The sequence below is a fragment of the Neovison vison genome, chromosome 6 (genome assembly GCF_020171115.1).
Source record: "Neovison vison isolate M4711 chromosome 6, ASM_NN_V1, whole genome shotgun sequence".
Taxonomy (NCBI): Eukaryota; Metazoa; Chordata; class Mammalia; order Carnivora; family Mustelidae; genus Neogale; species Neogale vison.
In genome coordinates, this window is record NC_058096.1 from 60,729,524 (window position 1) to 60,748,187 (window position 18,664).

Here is an 18,664-nt window from a genome sequence, read left to right on the forward strand (position 1 = left end):
TACCTGATCAGTACCTTTAAAAAATGTCAAGGTTGCAAAAGACAAGGAAAGACTGAGGAGCTGTCATAAAGCTGGAAGAGGCAAAGGAGACATGACAGCTATATGAAACAGAATTATGAAACAGAATTATGGACTGAGTTCTAGCTATATACTCCTAGGCATTCTCTAATGCAGAATCATGGGCTGAGTCCTGGAATAGAAAAAGGACAGAGTGGAAAAACTGGTGACATTCTATTAAGGTCTATAGTTTAGCTAATGATGTTTAATGTTATTGTACCAAGGTTAATTTTCTAGTTTTGATAATTATGCTACACTTGTATAAGATGTTAGCATCAGGGAAAGCTGCATGAAGGGAATTCAGGTATTCTGTGTCTTGTTTTTGCAATTTTTCTGTATGTCTAAAATTATTTCAAAATAAGAACTTAACAACAATATAGTGTAGGTTTAGATCAAGCAGAATCTGTGAGGACTGGAGATAATTTACTCATAATCACATTTTTAAGTTATACTGGTTGGTCTTTTTAAAACTGAGTAATCTGTTTTAGGTAGACCATTAATTTTGTAAAACTCTTTACAAGTGTCTAAAATTCATAGCTAGCCACTTCTATCTAAAACATGTATTATTTCTTCCTGTACAGTGAACTTCACTGAAATTTAAAAATTAAGTTTCTAGAAAACACATGTCTTATTCATCTCTCATTGGTTGGATAACGTATCATGGCACGTTTCCTCACTTCTTCTCTAGATGGCCCCCTGAGTACTATCTCCTTTCCTATTTTCCCTCAGAAATCTAAACTGTTATTGTAGAACACGTCAGTTCTGTCTCGTGAAGGATTCAACATCTGAGTCCTTGCCAATCTTTCTCAAAATGTTAATCCCAACTCTTAACATTTCCTCCTGCTACTCTTCCCTCGCTAATCCTAAAGCCAAAATTCTGACCAAAGCTCTTGTTGTTCTATATCTCAATAATTATGTCTTGCTCATCAGTCCAAAATGCCTCCATCACACATAGTGTCTCTCTCTCTCTCTCTCTTTTAAGATTTGAGAGAGAGAGAGTGAGCACAAGGGAGAGGAAGAAACAGGCTCCCCGCTGAGCAGGGAGCCTGACGCGGGACTCCATTCCAGCACCCTGAGATCATGACCTGAGACAAAGGCAGATGCTTAACTGACTGAGCCTCCTAGGCACCTCATGTCTCTCTCTTTTTCAATCATTTAGATTATGCTTTTGCTCATATCCCAGTTATCAATATTATATTCAAATTCCTGTTACTGATTTCCAGGACTTCTGTAAGTCTGTCCTATATTTATCAAGCTCCCACAATATCATCTTGACATTGTCTTTTTTCTTGTTAAATCTGTGCATTCCTGCATTCACTTCACTAACTTTCACTGAATTTCAGCAAAGCCTAAGGCTCTGGGTGGGTGTTGTAAGAAATATAAAATACCCGTATTTATCTTTTCTCATCCAACCTTCTCATTTTATAAACATTCCAACTAATCCCTTTCACCTGAAATGTTGTAAGTCCTAAATGCATACTGCTGTCAATCCCACTTCACTGAGAGAAAACTTCTGCTTAGATGGCCTGGAAAGGAAGCCCATCTGTCAATAAAAAGTAACCTTTTTTTTTTTTTTTTTACAAAAAGTGAAAGTAAAAGGAGAAAAGAGTAATAAAAATGCAGACCATAAAAAGGAGAAGTGTATCCTTGCAGAAGGCAAGTGACTTTTCTGAATAATTCTGAATAATCCAGAAGACTGTGGAAGCCAAGCTTTCAAAACCTACCAGAGATCTACATTAGTAGTTACATGCTATTGAAGAGTAATTTAGGAAGCCACCCTAAATCACACCTGATTTCCCAAGATTACACAGAGTATCTATAAGAATAGCCCCCAGACAGGGGAATGGAGCACTGTCCCATGCCTTTGGCCAGCTGGGCAGCACAGAACCAACAGTGTGGGCAGTTTGGTACTTGCGATGAGGCTCCGCTGGGCTTTAGTGAGACATTGGCCCATCTCTGATGGAGCCCTCTGTCATTTATGTCACAGAACGCTGAAAAAAGAGAGGTTATAATTCCCACCTGATGATTTTCCTTGAAAGTCTGGATTAATAACTCCCTCAGTTTCTTCTTTCTTTCTTTTGACATTTTTTCTTCATCCAGAAGAATATAATCATTTTGAAACATGCCTTTTTTGGCATTTTTTGGAGAATTTTCTTCCTGCTTTTTCCTCTCTCTGTTAACAATTTAAAAAACACATGTATGAACAACAGACTTAATGATGGGTAATTACTACCTATTATGGTGGAATGAACACTGAATTTTCCATCAGAAGACAGATTTTTATTTTATTTATTTTTATTTTTTTGTCAGAGAGAGAGCGAGAGAGCAGGCACAGGCAGACAGAGCGGCAGGCAGAGGCAGAGGGAGAAGCAGGCTCCCCGCCAAGCAAGGAGCCTGATATGGGACTCGATCCCAGGACGCTGGGATCATGACCCAAGCCGAAGGCAGCCACTCAACCGACTGAGCCACCCAGGCGTCCTCAGAAGACAGATTTTTAGATCTGGTTCTAAAACTACATTGTAGGGAGGTTTTTTTTTTTTTTTAGCCTTAGTTTATTCCTTTATAAAATGCAGATTAAATGAAATAAGAATCTGTTATACTCTGAAAAGTAGAAAACCCTATAAATATTTTAGTGAAGTATTTTTAATGAGTTTATCATTGAGGGATACTTTGATCAAAATTTGAGATTAACAACATGTAGACATAAGCTCTCTCTTTTTTTTCAAGGGAGGGACAAAAAAAGGGAGGAGATTTTTACCCCAAGCCTTTTTACAAATTTTCTAAGGAGAAAAATAATAAAAGAATCAGGTATTCTTGTGTAAGGAGAGTGGAATTTGTATTCATTCTAACATAGCTGAAAAGAAAAAAAACAAATTAATAACAATAAGGAAAAAGCCTTCAGGCAAGTGACAGGAATTGCTCTGTAACTTTGTTGCTCATCTCTCTGGTCATCTTCTGTCTCACCCACATATCCTTTCTCATCCAGGTCATCCTTCTTCTACATGCCAATTCAAGCAAGCTCACGGTAAGTCACTGCCTTTTTTTTTTTTTTTTGGAGTGTACTAAAGTATATGTACATGTATGTGTGGAAGGCTTATACACTACCAATACAGTAAAAACAGCAGCTAGTCAGAAATTGGGATTCATGGGCTCTGGCCACAAACCAGCTATGAAAACTCACACAAGTCTGTCTTTCTGAATTCCACCTTCAACTTACAGAAACTCAAGTAGGGAGGGACGCCAGAATACTCTATATTCTCATCGACATGGAGCACACAATGTTATATCTTACTATTGGTGATGTTAACCATCACTTGGTTAAGGGGACCTCTCCAGTATAAAGTTGCCATTTTCCCCTTAATTAATAAATTAATAATTAATAAATCTCTTAGAGGAGATATTTTGAAACTATGCAATGAAGCAGATTTAGGGTAGCTTACAGATAAATTAAAAAGCTCTATTGATAATAAAATTTTATTGACTCTATCCAATAAAAAGTAACAATGTTATATTAGATAGCTATGGGCAGATCTCAGTGGCCATTTAAAGAAATACAGTTCTAATACCATGGATCTGATTTTCTAAAATAGCATTAATATTTGTATCTGTTATGAAAGGGACAGGTGCCCACTGTGAAAAACTGGAGATATAAAAGCCATCCATATGTCCAGAAAAAAAAAAAACAGACAATATGGCAGTACTGTCTCACTGTATAACCGTTTTCATTAATTTCTCCAGTATTTATTAATGTCCATTATGAATAATATTATATTATCTTTGTGCACAAATCTTTGTCTGGATTTCTGATCATTTTCTTGGGGGTATTTTCCTAAGAGGAATTTCCAGGTCAACCAGTAACACCAACTTTATGGCTCCTGTTGTTTATTGCCAAATTGCCTTCTGGAACGTTTAAATCAGCTCCTCTGCTAGCACTATGGCATGTTATCTGAATCACTGTAACCATGGATAAGATTTTAACTTTTAAAAGGAAGGAGTGGTCAGCGAGCATCTGTCGAGTGCCCGCTATGAGCAGAGCGTCCCACTACCATCAAATGTTACTTGTTTTCACGATATATTTTAGGTCAGCCTAAATTTTTAGGTCAGCCTAGATTTTTCAGGGTTTAAAAGCAATCTGAAAAGTAAGGTCGACCTTAGCAAGAATTCACTAAAACACCGGTGATTGCTTTCTGAAAGGAATGGCGTCTGGAGGAGGCCTGAGCCCGGCACTTGAAAGAGCGGAGCACTCTGTCCACTGCCGAGCTGTTTTAAATTGGGTAGAATCAGAGCAATCAGGACCACAGGGGGAAAAGCTGTGTAGGCTGATGGGGGCGGGAGGAATTATCTAATAGGTCTTTCTGGCCTCTGAGTTTGAGTATTCAGTCCCTTCAGGCACATTGCTCCAAGGCATTTTGCAGTTCATGCATCAGTGCTGTTTCTCAGAATAAATACACTAGTTACTTCATTTAGAAGCTCATTTTTTGCATGCGGATACATAACAGTACTACATCCTGTGAGGACTATTTTTTTTTTTTAAAGATTTTATTTATTTATTTGAGAGAGAGAGACAGTGAGAGAGAGCATGAGCGAGGAGAAGGTCAGAGAGAGAAGCAGACTCCCCGCAGAGCTGGGAGCCCGATGTGGGACTCGATCCCGGGACTCCAGGATCATGACCTGAGCCGAAGGCAGTTGTCCAACCAACTGAGCCACCCAGGCTGTCCCCTGTGAGGACTATTTTGATTTTCCTCTTACGTCAGATATTCTTGTTCTTGATCAGTGGTTGGAGGCAATGATGAGTCTGTATGATTATCAGAAGATAAGACACTCACACCCTTCACAAAGGTGTCTGCACAATTAAGAGACAACTTTAACACTGTTCAGGTAACCAAAGAAATGCAAACTAACCAATATAATACCTATTAAAAGTGCAAAAATAATGATAGTACTCCCAGTGCTAAGAAGTGTGTGGTAAACCGGCCCACTGCCAGCAATAGTGTAAATAAGTACAACCCATTTGGAAAGTAATCTGGCAATGTTTCAAGAGTCTTCAAAGGCCTATACCATTTAACTCGGTAATTACACGCCTAAGGGTGTAAAAAACTCTGTGCTTAAGGAAACTCACTGTATTATTATATAGTGAAAAACCTGAAATAGTTGAAATGCTTATCAGATGGTGGGAAAGTCATTACATAAATTACAGTCTAGGAACTCAACAGAACTGAGACCTCAGGACTCTGGGCAATGTGTTAATTAAAACAAGCAAAATAAATGTACTTTATGGTTGCAATTAAATATGTAAAGGGATCAAGACCCAGAAGAAATAGAAAAATGTAAACAATTTGTTAAGATTGTGGAATCGTGGGGGATTTCTTCTTTGTATTTTGTTACCACAATGTCCATATTTTTAACTTCCAAAACGACTGCTTAGACAAGAAAAACCCTCCACACTGCTCACCACGGTTGGCTTACATTTTCCATGCTTCTTCCACAGTGCATCTCCTCTCAATTATCTCCCTCCGCAGCTTTACCATCTCCCTTTGAATCTCCTCCTCCTCTTTCTTGGCCTCCAGAGCCTTCTTTTTCTTCTCTTCCTGCACCAAATACTGAGCCTCTAAGAAGACCGATTTTTTCAGGGTCTTCTCCATTCTCTGGCGCTCTAGTTCCTTCTCACGTCTCATGCGATTTTCTTTTACCTTAAAGAGAATACAGTGAGGGTGAAACGCAGACTTTCAAATAGAAAAGGATAAAACAAAAGCTTAGAATACATTTTCAAGTTCATGATATGCCCAGTTTGAAACATTCTGGTCCAGGAGCCCACTGTTCATTGGAAGAATATGAAAAACTCATTTTTTACCTGGGTAGGGGCCAATAAAAGAGTCTACATGAAGTCAGGTGAGAGACTCCCAGAACTCTGACAATGATTTGCACCATGTTGAAAATCTACGGGTCAGATGCCAAGCTCTAAATTCTTACTTAGTAATGATATCCCACCCCTAAAATTTTCTAAGGTATATACTACTGCTGTTTATGGAGGCCCTGTGGGCATGCTGATTATTTAAGAAAGAATAAAGGTATTTTGGGGAGACTACATTGTGAAAGATACAACAGTGATGGGCGCCTGGGTGGCTCAGTGGGTTAAGCCTGTGCCTTTGGCTCAGGTCATGATCTCAGGGTCCTGGGATCGAGTCCTGCGTTGGGCTCTCTGCTCAGCGGGGAGCCTGCTTCCTCCTCCTCTCTCTCTCTCTCTGCCTGCTTCTCTGCCTACTTGTGATCTCTCTCTGTCAAATAAATAAATAAGATCTTTAAAAAAAAAAAGATACAACAGTGATTTACTGCTATGAGGAACGCAACACTATTCACTATTGTTATTTATTTATTTATTTATTTAAAGATTTTATTTATTTATTTGACAGAGAGAGATCACAAGTAGGCAGAGAGGCAGGCAGAGAGAGAGAGGAGGAAGCAGGCTCCCTGCTGAGCAGAGAGCCCGATGCGGGACTCGATCCCAGGACCCTGAGATCATGACCTGAGCCGAAGGCAGTGGCTTAACCCACTGAGCCACCCAGGCGCCCCTCACTATTGTTATTTAAATGTATTAATGATTCTGGTTCATATTTGGAAATCAAAACCATGACTTTCACAGATATTTGTGAATAAGCACAATTTTTCAAACCTATTAATTTTCCAGAGCCCTTTCTAGCTATGAATTAAGGAGTGCTCCTTTACCTCCCTCTTCACTGAACTTTACCCTTACTTCTCTCCACTTATGTTAAGACTTGTAGATATTGGCAATCTCTTGTTGAACCTTCTCTCCTCCCTTTTATCATAAACCTGAACTAGAACCATACTTCTAATCCTTATTCTAACATCCTCAGGGCTGATTAGGCACACCCTAATAGTTTAAAGCAACCAGAAATTCAGGGTTATAAAAAAACAAGATACAATGTATAGACATTCATTCTAGTTCAGTCTTAGTTCTGGACATGTGGAAAAGACTTGGTCATTCTGATTTCCTGAAGATCCCCTACGAAGAGTTGAGACACATCTTTTTCCTATAACCCACTATTTATTCCCTTTGAAGAGAAGAAAGTTCCCATATGCCCTTCTAATTCAAAACAGCTGAACTAGATTTAATTCAGATCTGTCCTCCCTTTCAAATTATAATCACAAAATGAGTGAATTTTTCAGTTGTCTGGAAAAGAATTATCATTATAACATTCACTAGAATATTCATGATATTAATATTTTCATGCCACAGTTCAAAAATCAAATTCAAGCAAAACCAATCTACATATTTATAATAGATAATACCATATACAAACTAATAAAGTTTAGTTCACCACTCCATTGTTCGAAATCAGTTATTCTTTTTTTTTGGTTTTCTTAAATAAATTGTTTCCTGTCCTCAGTTTATGAGCATTATTTTTCTTCTGAAGTTCTATTTTATTTTTATTCTTTCTAACCAAACCACAGATGGCACTCTTTTTCATAATAAAGCCTAAGTCTTTATTTAAGCTTATTAAATGTGCTACACAAAGATTGCTTCCTGTTACCCATTTTAATTTTGTTTTTCCCTCCCACCTGCTTATGTCTCATCTCCATGGTAAGACGAGGATCCTTCTGCTGCTGCTTGTCTTGGTTTCCATTCATTCCAAGATCTTCCAACATTCCAGAATCCACCACTTTTTTATGGAGCAGATGGTCTATAAATTTTTGAACGGTGGTACTTTCCTCTTCTTCCTCCAAATAGCCACACAACTCTGGGGGAGACAGAGCAACAACAAAAAAAGGGAAAATTAAAAAAAAAATTTAGTACAATTTCCATATTTATATAATCCTGGTACAATAAAAATACGAAGCTGTGAGTGTTCAATAAATAGTAACTGATAATGCCAATTGGATGAGCACAGCCCTCAGCAATTAACTACCTTCAAATGAGAGGAAAAAAATTCCACTCATGAGGAATTACCCTCACCCAAGTCACAAAATACTCCTTCACTGCCAAATGTGAAAGACACTACTTCAGTCTAAACATCCTTGAAGACTCCATTGTTTTTTAAAAATGGCTTTATTGAGGTATGACTGACATACAATACACTGTAAATATTTAAAGTCTACCATAAGTTTTGACATATACATCTACCAGTAAAATCACGACTATAATCAAGATAAAGAACGTGTCTGTCAGCTCCAAAAGGGTTCTCATGCTGATTTGCAATCTCCTCCTCCCACTCCTCCCCATGTTCTCGGTCTTATCCCAGGCAACCACAGACCTGCTTTCCTCTCACGATAAATTAATTTACATTTTCTAGAATTTCTTATCAATTAAACCATACACAATGTACTCTCTTTTTGGTCAGGCTTCTTTTACTCGGCGTAATTAACTCTGAGATTCATCATGTTGTTGTATCAACAGTTTATCACTTTTTATTGCTGATTAGTATTCCACTGTATGGGTATACCATAATTTGCTCATTCATTCATGGATAGACATTTGGGCTGTTTCCAGATTTTGGCTATGACAAAGTTGTTATAAACATTTGTATACAAGTTTTTGTATGAACATATGCTTTCTCTTCTCTTGGAAAAATGCCTAGGAGTGGAATGGCTGGATCACAGAAGTATCTGTTAAACTTTTTAAAAAACTGTCAAACAGTTCTCCAAAGTGGTTACAAAATTTTATATTCTCACCAGCAGTACTGGTGTGCTCCAGTTCCTCTATCCTCACCAATACTTAGTATGGTCAGTCTTTGGATATAAGCCATTTTGATAGGTATGTAATGGTTACTCAAGGTAGTTCTAATCTGCATTTTCTCAATGACTAATGATATGAACAGCTTCCTCGCTCATGTTCTGTTTAGTTCCATGCATTAATGAAAATGGGGTATGAGGTCTCCAAATAATTTGGAGACTTGTGCAATATCTATTTCTCCCTTTGACTTTCTCAGTTTTTGCTTCATGTGTTTTGGGGCTCTTTTTCTTTCCTTTTTAACATTTTATTTGACAGAGAGAGAACATGAATGGGGAGAGCAGAGGGAGAGGAAGAAGCAGCCTTTCCATTTAGCAGGGAGCCCGATATAGGGCTTGATCCCAGGACCCTGAAATCATGACCTGAACTGAAGGTAGATGCTTAGCCAACTGAGCCACCCAGGCACCCCTATTTTGGAACTCTTTTATTAGGTGTATGTATGTTTATACTTATGTTTTCTTGATGGCTGACCTTATTATCATTATGAAATGCCCTTCTTTGTCCCTAGTAACAATTTCTTATGGTAAAGTCTACTTTTTTTCCTGATATTAGTAAGCTACTCTCACTCTCTTTTGGTTACTGATTACACAGTATATCTTTTCCCATCTTTTTACTTTCAATCTATTCATGTCTTTGAATCTAAATTGTGTCTCCTATAGATAGTATATAGTTACATATTTTAAAAATCATTCTGTCAATCTTTGTCTTTTAATTGAAATATTTAACCTGTTCACATTAAATGTAATTCATTTAGGTACGACTATGTACATACTTACCTATGTATGTACAAATATAAGGTACGACTTATGTTTGTCATTTTCATATGTTTCCTATATGTCTTCTGTAAATGCCCTTTGTCAGGCTGAGGAATTGCTAGTTTGCTAAGTATTTTTTTTAATCAGGGACGGATGTTAGATTTTGCCAAGTACTTTTTCTGTGTCTATTGAGATAATCCCATTTTAATCAATATTTTTGGTAAATATCCTTTTTTAATGGCTACAGAATAGGAATGTTTTAATCTACAAAAAAAAAAAAAAAGGGAAGAAAACAGAACAAAAAACTCTACAAGCATAAGAAGAGTGAGGCCTGGTATGATACTAGATGATAATTGCCAATCTAAATAAATACAACTAGATCTATTAGCATCATATGAAAGGACTAATAGTTTCACTATAGTCCACACAGTTTCAGAATAAATATGAAGTATGGAAATGCCTCACTTTAATAATGATATTAATAGGGGCGCCTGGGTGGCTCAGTGGGTTAAGCCACTGCCTTCGGCTCAGGTCATGATCTCAGGGTCCTGGGATCGAGCCCCGCATCGGGCTCTCTGCTCAGCAGGGAGCCTGCTTCCTCCTCTCTCTCTGCCTGCCTCTCTGCCTGCTTGTGATCTCTCTCTCTCTGTCAAATAAATAAATAAAATCTTTAAAAAAATGATATTAATAAATTAGAAAACATCCAAAAGGTGGCAACCAGCATAATAAGATTTAGACATGATGTGATATGAAGAACTGTTTTGAGAACTGGTATATTTAAGCTAGAAACACTGAAGTATAGGAGAGATCAGACATGATTATATTACAAACAAACAAACAAACAAACAAACAAAAACAACAATACTTCTCTTGGGAGAGGGAACATGGTATTATTTTCTCTTACACTAAAGAGCTACAAATGTCAAACTCCTACTTCTCCCAAGAGAAAATATATTGAGGATTAGAGCCCAACAATAGCTCCTCTATCCTGGAGATGTGCCAGCAGAAATTATATCACCCATGTGTGAGGGATACTAAGGAATGATCTCTATCTGAGGGCGTGAAAAGGGGAGATCAGACCAGGTGATCTTGAAGGATTCCTCTAACTTTAAGAGCTCATGATTTTGTGATTGCTGGGCTGGGAATATTGTAGGTTTTGTAGAGTCCTAAACAAGGGGAGTGCTGCCAGGTGAGTTTACCAAGCATGTGTGTAAGTCACACATGAGGAGCTGCCACCACCATTGCCGGGTGTACCTTTATGATGAGGAAAAAAAATACCAAATTCAGAGTACACTCAATGAACCCTTACTCACTAGTTGGGTGTATAAGCAGTAAACTCTTTTATAAATGTAAAATGTTTAAATGTAGCCACATCAAAATAAAGAGTCATCCAGCAATATATGGGAAGAGACACTCAAAGAGCATTAATTGCTATTATAGTCATAAGAAGAATTACAAATAGAGTATTTTAATTTAAAAAACACCATGAATGTACCGAGGATATAGGTAAATAATTTAAATTGAACCAAGAAAAATTAAAGCCAATTATAAAACTAAGCAAACCACAGCAAATAATATTTCATTCATTATTTAAAACAATTAAAAAGACTTCTTAGATACATTCATTAGATGTTAAAGCTTAGAACAATCAAAAAAGTTCTTACCATCAAACTTGTCATATTTCAAATGATCACTGGCTTCTGGCATAGGAAGGGTATTTAACCCAGTGTCTTCAGCATCCTCTTCACCATCACTTGCTAGTTCTTGCTTAAGTTTGGTGTCTAACCACTCACTGACTAGTTCCTGAGCTATCAACAAAACAAAAAAAATTTTAATATTACTATTACTTCAGAGACTTTCTTCTTTCACTGTTTTCATTTACTCAGTAAATACTGAGTATCTATCATGTGTCAGGTACTGTGTTAGATGCTAAGAAAAGAGCAACAAACAAAAAAGGACAAATAAAACTTATCACCAACAAAGTTTACATTTTAACTGGAGAAAAAAGACAATAAATAAGTAAATCAGAAAAACAGAGCTGGCAAGTGAGAAACAGTATGTAAAGAAACAGAAGGTAAGTATTGACAGTTTGAAACTGGGGGTTCAAAGAAGACCTTTTTGAGAAGATATTTGGGCAAAAAAGGGAAGAAAGTGAGGAAGTGAGCCATATGGATATGTGAGGAAATCTTATTCCATGCAGATTTGCAGTTGCAAAGGCCGTAAGGAAGAGAATGTCCAGAGTGTTGGAGAAGTAGCAAAGAGGCAGTGCGGCTAGAGAAGAGTGAGTGAAGGGGAATAATAGGAGATAAAGGAAAGAGATAATGTGGGGATCAGATTTTGAGCAGTGGTTCTAGATCATGGATGATCTTGCCCCCCCGGTGGACATTTGGCAACATTTGGAGCCATTTTTGGTTATTGTAACAGGGATAAGTGATACTAGCATCTGGTAGGCAGAGGCCAGATATGCTGTTAAACATCAGCAATGTACAGGACAGCCCTTGCCCCAAAGATAATTATCTAATTATCTGTTGTATCATCCACAGTGCTGAGGTTGATAATCCCTTACACAGAAGCAGGGGACACCAGTTGGGAGATAAGTGCAATAATCCAGGAAAGAAGTGATAGTAGCCTGGGCCTGGACAGGAAGTAATAAAAATGGTCCAATTTTAGAAAGTATTGCTTTGAGGTGGAACGGACAGGATTTGCTGATGTAGTGGAAATGGGAATGAGAGAAAGATATCTACAAGGTTTCTGGCTGAAGCAACTGCAAAAATGGAGATGCCATTTACTGAGACAGGGAAGGCCGGGGGACAAGCAGGTTTAGAGGGAATACCAGGAATTCAGTTTTAGGTTAGTTCAGTTTGAAATGCTTAGGAGACATACACATAAGAATGTCAAACAGGTATTGGCTATATCACTCTGGATTTCTGGGGAGAGGTCCAAGCTGAAGAAATAAATGTGGGTGTCATCAGCATATGGATAGAACTGAAAGCCGCAGAAGTGGATGAGAGCACCAAAAGAGGAAGATGGATAGAAAACTGGTTCCAGGAATAAGCCCTGAAGAACTCCGGTATTTAGGGGTTGAAGAGATAAGGCAGAACCAGAAAAGCAGACTCGGAAGGAGAGGCCATTGAGGTAGGAGGAAAATCAAATAATGAAAGCCAAATCAAATAATGGAAGCCAACTTCTATTTGAATTTTTTTCTTAGTAATATTCAGAAATCTTCAATATATAGGTATGAGAGAAAATGTCTACTTTAGCAATACCTTCATCACTATCAGCATTATCAAACAGCTCTATGAGTAGGACATAGGGGTTTCAAAGAAAAGTATGTATTTCAGCACTATCTTCATCATCGTTACCATGATCACATAGCGCTGAGGGAATGGAATGTTTCTTACATTAAATGAGGCCAAAAGGCGGGGTGCCTGGCTGGCTCAGTCTTAAGCGTCTGCCTTCGGCTCAGGTCATGATCCCAGTGTCCTGGGATTGAGCCCTGCATGGGGTTCCCTGCTCAGTGAGGAGCTTACTTCTCCCTCTCCCATTCCCACTCCCCTTGCTTTTGTTCCCTCTCTCACTGCCTCTCTGTCAAATAAATAAATCTTAAAAAAAAAAAAATGAGGCCAAAAGGCATTTTAAATAGATAGGAATACAGGACATATAAAATAGAAAACAATGAATCAAGATAGTAGAAACCGTGTAAAAAGTATACTAGCAATTTTATTGGCTTTCAGAGGAAGGTCAAGAAAGGGAACAGATTTTTTTTTTAAAGATTTTATTTATTTATTTATTTATTTGAGAGAGAGAGAGAGAGAGAGAGAGAGAAAGAGAGGGGAGAAGGTCAGAGGGAGAAGCAGACTCCCCATGGAGCTAGAAGCCCGATGTGGGACTTGATCCTGGGACCTCAGGATCATGACCTGAGCCAAAGGCAGTTGCTTAGGCAACTGAGCCATCCAGGCGGCCCAAGGGAACAGATATTTACTGAGTAACCCTGTGTACAATAATTCAGACATTTATATGTATAATAATTTATATGTGAATAAGTCAGATTTACTAAATGCCATTCATTAGTAAATTGGGGTTTGCTATGCAGTCCCCCAAAAGAACAAAGAATGGGAACTGCCCTCCCTTGGAGGGTTCAACTGCAGGAACATCTCCTTTTGGATCAGAGGCTCTAAGGCTACATTAAAGCAGAGTTTCTCAAACTATGTTCCTTAGAACATTGGTTCTTATTGAATATTAATAGATGATTGATGAGAGGAGAAAAAAGGATATTAGCCTTTGAAAACCATGTTCTCTTCATATACTAGTACTTTCCAATGTGTAGCCAATTTCCAATTCTTCAGGATAGGAATATGGATTTCAGGATAAAAAGAGTTTCAAAGTATAGGAAGCTTGGGAATTGGGGTAACTAAACATTTTTTAGACAGCATGACTTCTCAGAAACTCTAAGAGGCTAAAGTATATTATGTATTCCCACCAGTGGGTTGGGAGACAGGGTGTGCAAGGTGTAGCCTTGCCAATTTCAGAACCAATCTCCTTTTCCCATCTCCAGTTCTAGCAACCACCCAAGACCAAGGGCCTTTATTGCTTACCTAGACCCCTATACCAGCCTCTCACTGAACTCACTCTTCCCTCCTTTTCTCCCCTATAATTCACTTTTGTATATTTAAAATATTGATCTGCTTAAAACCCTTGAATGATGTCCCATCATACTCAGAATAAAATCTAAGTTCTCTTACCAGGCCTATAGGCCATGTTAACAGGTATTTTGCTCACTCCTGCAAGCTCATCTCCATTGGGAAGTTCCAGGCACACTGGTTTTCCTTCAGTTCCTGAAGGACACCAAGCTTGTCTGTACTTTAACTCTTGATGCTACATTTCCCTCTGTCTGGGATGCCCTTCCTCCATTACGGGTTAGCCGGCTCCTTCTTATTACTCAGGTCCAAACCTGAATGATTTATTACTACCTAATAATTTTAAGTTTCCTTTGTTCTTACAGTAGAACGTGCATCCCATGAAAGCAAGTGCTTTGCCTCTTTTATTCAAAACCTGTTCCTCCGGTGCCTAAAATAGTACTTGGCACAGGTATAATTATATATATATTTGTATATAATAGCTTTTATTATAAACTTAAGTTGTTATTATATATATACTTACAAATAATTTTATATATTTTTTGAATGAAGACATGCTATGAATAAATAGAGCCATTTAATAGAATAAATTAATGGAATAAAAAGAGACAGTAGTCTAAGTGGAAGCTGGCTTCCAGGACATGGCCGCTCTGACTTTCCTCCTACCTCTGTGGCCTTTCCTTTCCAGTCTGGTTCCCCTGATCTCTTCATCCCTAAATGCTGGGGTTCCCCAGAGTATCGGAAACTAAATACTAAATTACAGAAGAGTAAATGTTTTGGGGAGGTAGGAAGGTTAGAGAAGTTTAGACTCTCTTCATAAAGAATGAAGTGGATTTACAAACTAATGGTCAAATGATCTCCTAAGACTAGATCAAGTGATCATGCTGCCCCCCCATGCTGCAGGAGGGACACCTATAACACCCACCAGGCAGCTATGTCGTATCAAACTACCTCTGGATGTGGTTCCATTTTGGGAGACAAAATGGGCCTTAAATATAGCCTTACTTATAATGTTGGGAGTTCACTCCAGGATAGATCGGTTTCAGGGAGGTAGGAAGACACAAAACTTAAGAGAAAGAGAAAGAAAAGTCTCCATCCTGTACTCTGAAATGCATCATAGGTTATGCTTTAGCAAGCTGTATTCTAAAGAACTGTTAATACTGCAGCAAAAACGTATTTTCTTACCTTCTGCATAGACTTCATCATGATCCTCTATTTGCTCAGATGTTTCCAAATCTACGATTTCGCTCCAAAGCCTTCTGGACAAATTGGAATTTGTAGCAGAAAATGCTTTTGAAACTGCAAATTCGGAGGCTTTCTCCACCTTCTTTCATATCATAGAAAAAAACTCATTTAGATGACGACAACCTTGTTAGGGCTAATGGATTTCTTTCCTACTCAAGAAACTGATTTTCTACCACCAACTAAGATAACTTCCACTGTTTCATTTTTAAAGGAATCTTGGAGGCTTAAACACCCCAAATAATTTCATTTTTTAAAAATATTATTTATTTATTTATTTGACAGGCAGAGATTACAAGTAGGCAGAGAGGCAGGCAGAGAGAGAGGAGGAAACAGGCTCCCTGCTGAGCAGAGAGCCCAATGCAGGGCTCGATCCCAGGAACCTGGGATCATGACCTGAGCTGAAGGCAGAGGCTTTAACCCACTGAGGCACCCAGGCGCCCCATAATTTCATTTTTTAAACATGAAATTAATTGCAATAGTTTCCCAAATTTTAACATGTATTCACAATGTTTATTTTTGAACAAAAGTTATTATTTAAACTTTAGATTACTTTTGTTTAGAGCATTAGTGATGGGATCCTGACACCTGGATATTTTATTTTAAATAAAAAATACAGTATTATTAGTTCCCAATGCTACTAGGATCTGCATATGCATATAAAGCAGAGGCAGAGCAACTACACTTCCTCAAAATCCTACCCCTGGAATGAACCTCCCATCATACATTAAACAAACTATAGGCTCAATGAAATTGGGATTATAGCCATCCAGAATGGTTTGAAGCAACAGTAAAAACATGGCCCAATTAATGGGATTGGTGGAGGTGGGCAAACTGTTGGCACTTTGATTTACCTGCACAATATAAAAGAATTTCTTTTGCAATTAAATCCCCGACTTTCTCCCTCCCCACAAACTTGGTCTCCTCCACATCTGCTGTATTCCCAGGCTTCCAACCTAGGTGACAATGCCATTTTTTCAGTTCTCAGGATGAAAACCTTGGGAGTCTTTGAATCTATTCTCTCCCTCTTACCCCAAAACCAATCTGTCAGGAAATCTGTTGACTCTATTTTCAAAATATATCCAGGATCTGACCCCTTCTTATCATCTCTACTGCTGTCACCTGGTTCAAAGCACCACAATTTCCAGACAGGTTTTCTGTGATCGTCTCCCACCACAGCTCAGATGGTCCCTTTGAAATGAAAGCCATACATAACTCTGCTCAAAATCCTTTCATGTTTCCCTATTTCACTCAGAATAAAAATCAAGGTCCTTAACATGTGCTTCAAGGTCCTGCACCATGAAGCCCTTTGTAAACTCTCCAACCTTCTCCTTTGCTACATCCCGTTGCTCACTTGACTTCAGCCACACCGACCTTGCGCATGCCCTCTCAAATGTGCCAAGCATGGTCACACCTCATGGCCTTTGTTCTTACTTCCCCTCTGCTGCACTGCTATCCCTCTTGCCACCTCATGTCTTTACCCAAATGTCACCTTCATAGTAAGGCTTTCTCGAACTACCCTACATGAAATTGTAACCACCCTCCTCACAGCTCTCTCTATTCCCCTTCTCTGTTCTTTCTCTATAGCACTTATGACCTCATAACATATTTTACCCTATATTGTCTCCCCTTAGTAGAATGTGAGCAGGCATGTTTGTCCTCTTCATGTGTAAAACTGCCAGTACCTATAAGAGTGCTTGGCATATAACAGGTGTCCCATAAATATTTGTTAAAACAATGAATACATGTGGGTGCCTGGGTGGCTCAGTGGGTTAAGCAGCTGCCTTCAGCTCGGGTCATGATCTCAGGGTCCTGGGATCGAGTCCCGCATCGGGCTCTCTGCTCAGCGGGGAGCCTGCTTCCTCCTCTCTCTCTGCCTGCTTCTCTGCCTACTTGTGATGTCTCTCTGTCAAATAAATAAATAAAACCTTAAAAAAATGAATACATGTAAAATTTATTTTTTTTAAAGATTTATTTATTTGAGAGTGAGCGAGCAAGTGAGTGAGCATGCGTGCACACGCAGGGGGAGAGGCAGAGAGTGAGGGAGACAAGCAGACTCCCCGCTGAGTGGCGACCCTGACGCCAGCTTCAATCCTGAGATCACAACCTGAGCCAAAGTCAAGAGTTGGACACTCAACGAACTGAACCACTCATGTGCCCCTAAAATGTATTTTAAAAAGCTGTACTTACCCACAGTTTATATTCCTGCCTATTTTGAAAAAGATTTTTCCTCCTGCCCTTCATGGAAAGACTGGTAGAACCTCTGGCAAAACTTGCCAGGGTCTTTACCTTTTAAATTCTCAAGGGTTTCATGTATTAAGTTTGAATTAGAAACAGAGGAATAAAGTTGAAAAGCTAAGGGTAATTTGAAAAAGATGTAGAAAACAGAACACACAGGAAAAGATATGAATCAGAAGAAAACATGATCTAATCAGGGTTAGAATAAAGAAAGTATCATTCATTCTTTATGAGTCACTCTGGGGAGATCTGTCTCCCACATTATTTCTTGGCCTCTGATGTGCCCAAATTTATGATGGTTGATATGGCACTTATTGTATGGTCACAATATGCTTGGCACATAGTCCTTTCCTTTAACGTTTTAAAATTCTAAGACAGCAAGATGAATTTCACATATATCATGTATGTATATAACATTTTAAATGTATATAATATTTTAAATGTATATAACATTTTAAAATGTTAGTATAATCTGAATAAATCTAATATAAAATGTTGCCAAATTCAACTTAGAAAGAATGTGACAACACATCTTGGGTAGTTCTTTTTGGGCTTTTGCATATTGTAAAAGCAGTGTCACAGCTAAAAATAAAGAAATGGTTTCTAAAGGTAAATTATTGTGATTTATTACTAATTTGTACTGAGAGTTGACCTCTCCCTCTGCAGTTTTTTGTCCAATAACAATGGTGTAATGTATCTCCCTTCTACTTTTTATTGCTTCAGCCTACATTATAAACAAAGAACTACTAGGGAAAAAAAAGATCAACTTTCAGTTTTTAAACTAACATTCACAAACAAAAAATGAACAACAAAAACAGGATTGTAGATTTTGTTCCTTAGGCTATGAATGAAAGAACTCTGTATGAGAGATCCTCTCACCTGAACTGGAATTCGTATAGATTATTAACAAAGGAGGTAAAGACAGCTTGGACACAGGGGCAGACTGATTTTGGTAATAAAGAAGGACATGGGCTGGTACTTACAAGGAA

At 38.3% G+C, this 18,664-nt stretch overlaps 1 protein-coding gene across 2 annotated transcripts in view; it reads right to left on the reverse strand.

The window, feature by feature from the left end:
- Positions 1-18,664, reverse strand: part of CCDC191 (coiled-coil domain containing 191) — a 90,343-nt gene that overhangs the window by 64,832 nt on the left and 6,847 nt on the right. For both annotated transcript variants that reach the window (XM_044251415.1, XM_044251417.1), the window contains exons 3-7: positions 15,381-15,522; positions 11,223-11,366; positions 7,636-7,814; positions 5,524-5,747; positions 2,077-2,230 (exon numbers count right to left, since the gene is read on the reverse strand). In XM_044251415.1, coding sequence (XP_044107350.1) covers positions 2,077-2,230; positions 5,524-5,747; positions 7,636-7,814; positions 11,223-11,366; positions 15,381-15,522 — 843 coding nt within the window. The remainder of the gene's footprint in view (positions 1-2,076; positions 2,231-5,523; positions 5,748-7,635; positions 7,815-11,222; positions 11,367-15,380; positions 15,523-18,664) is intronic.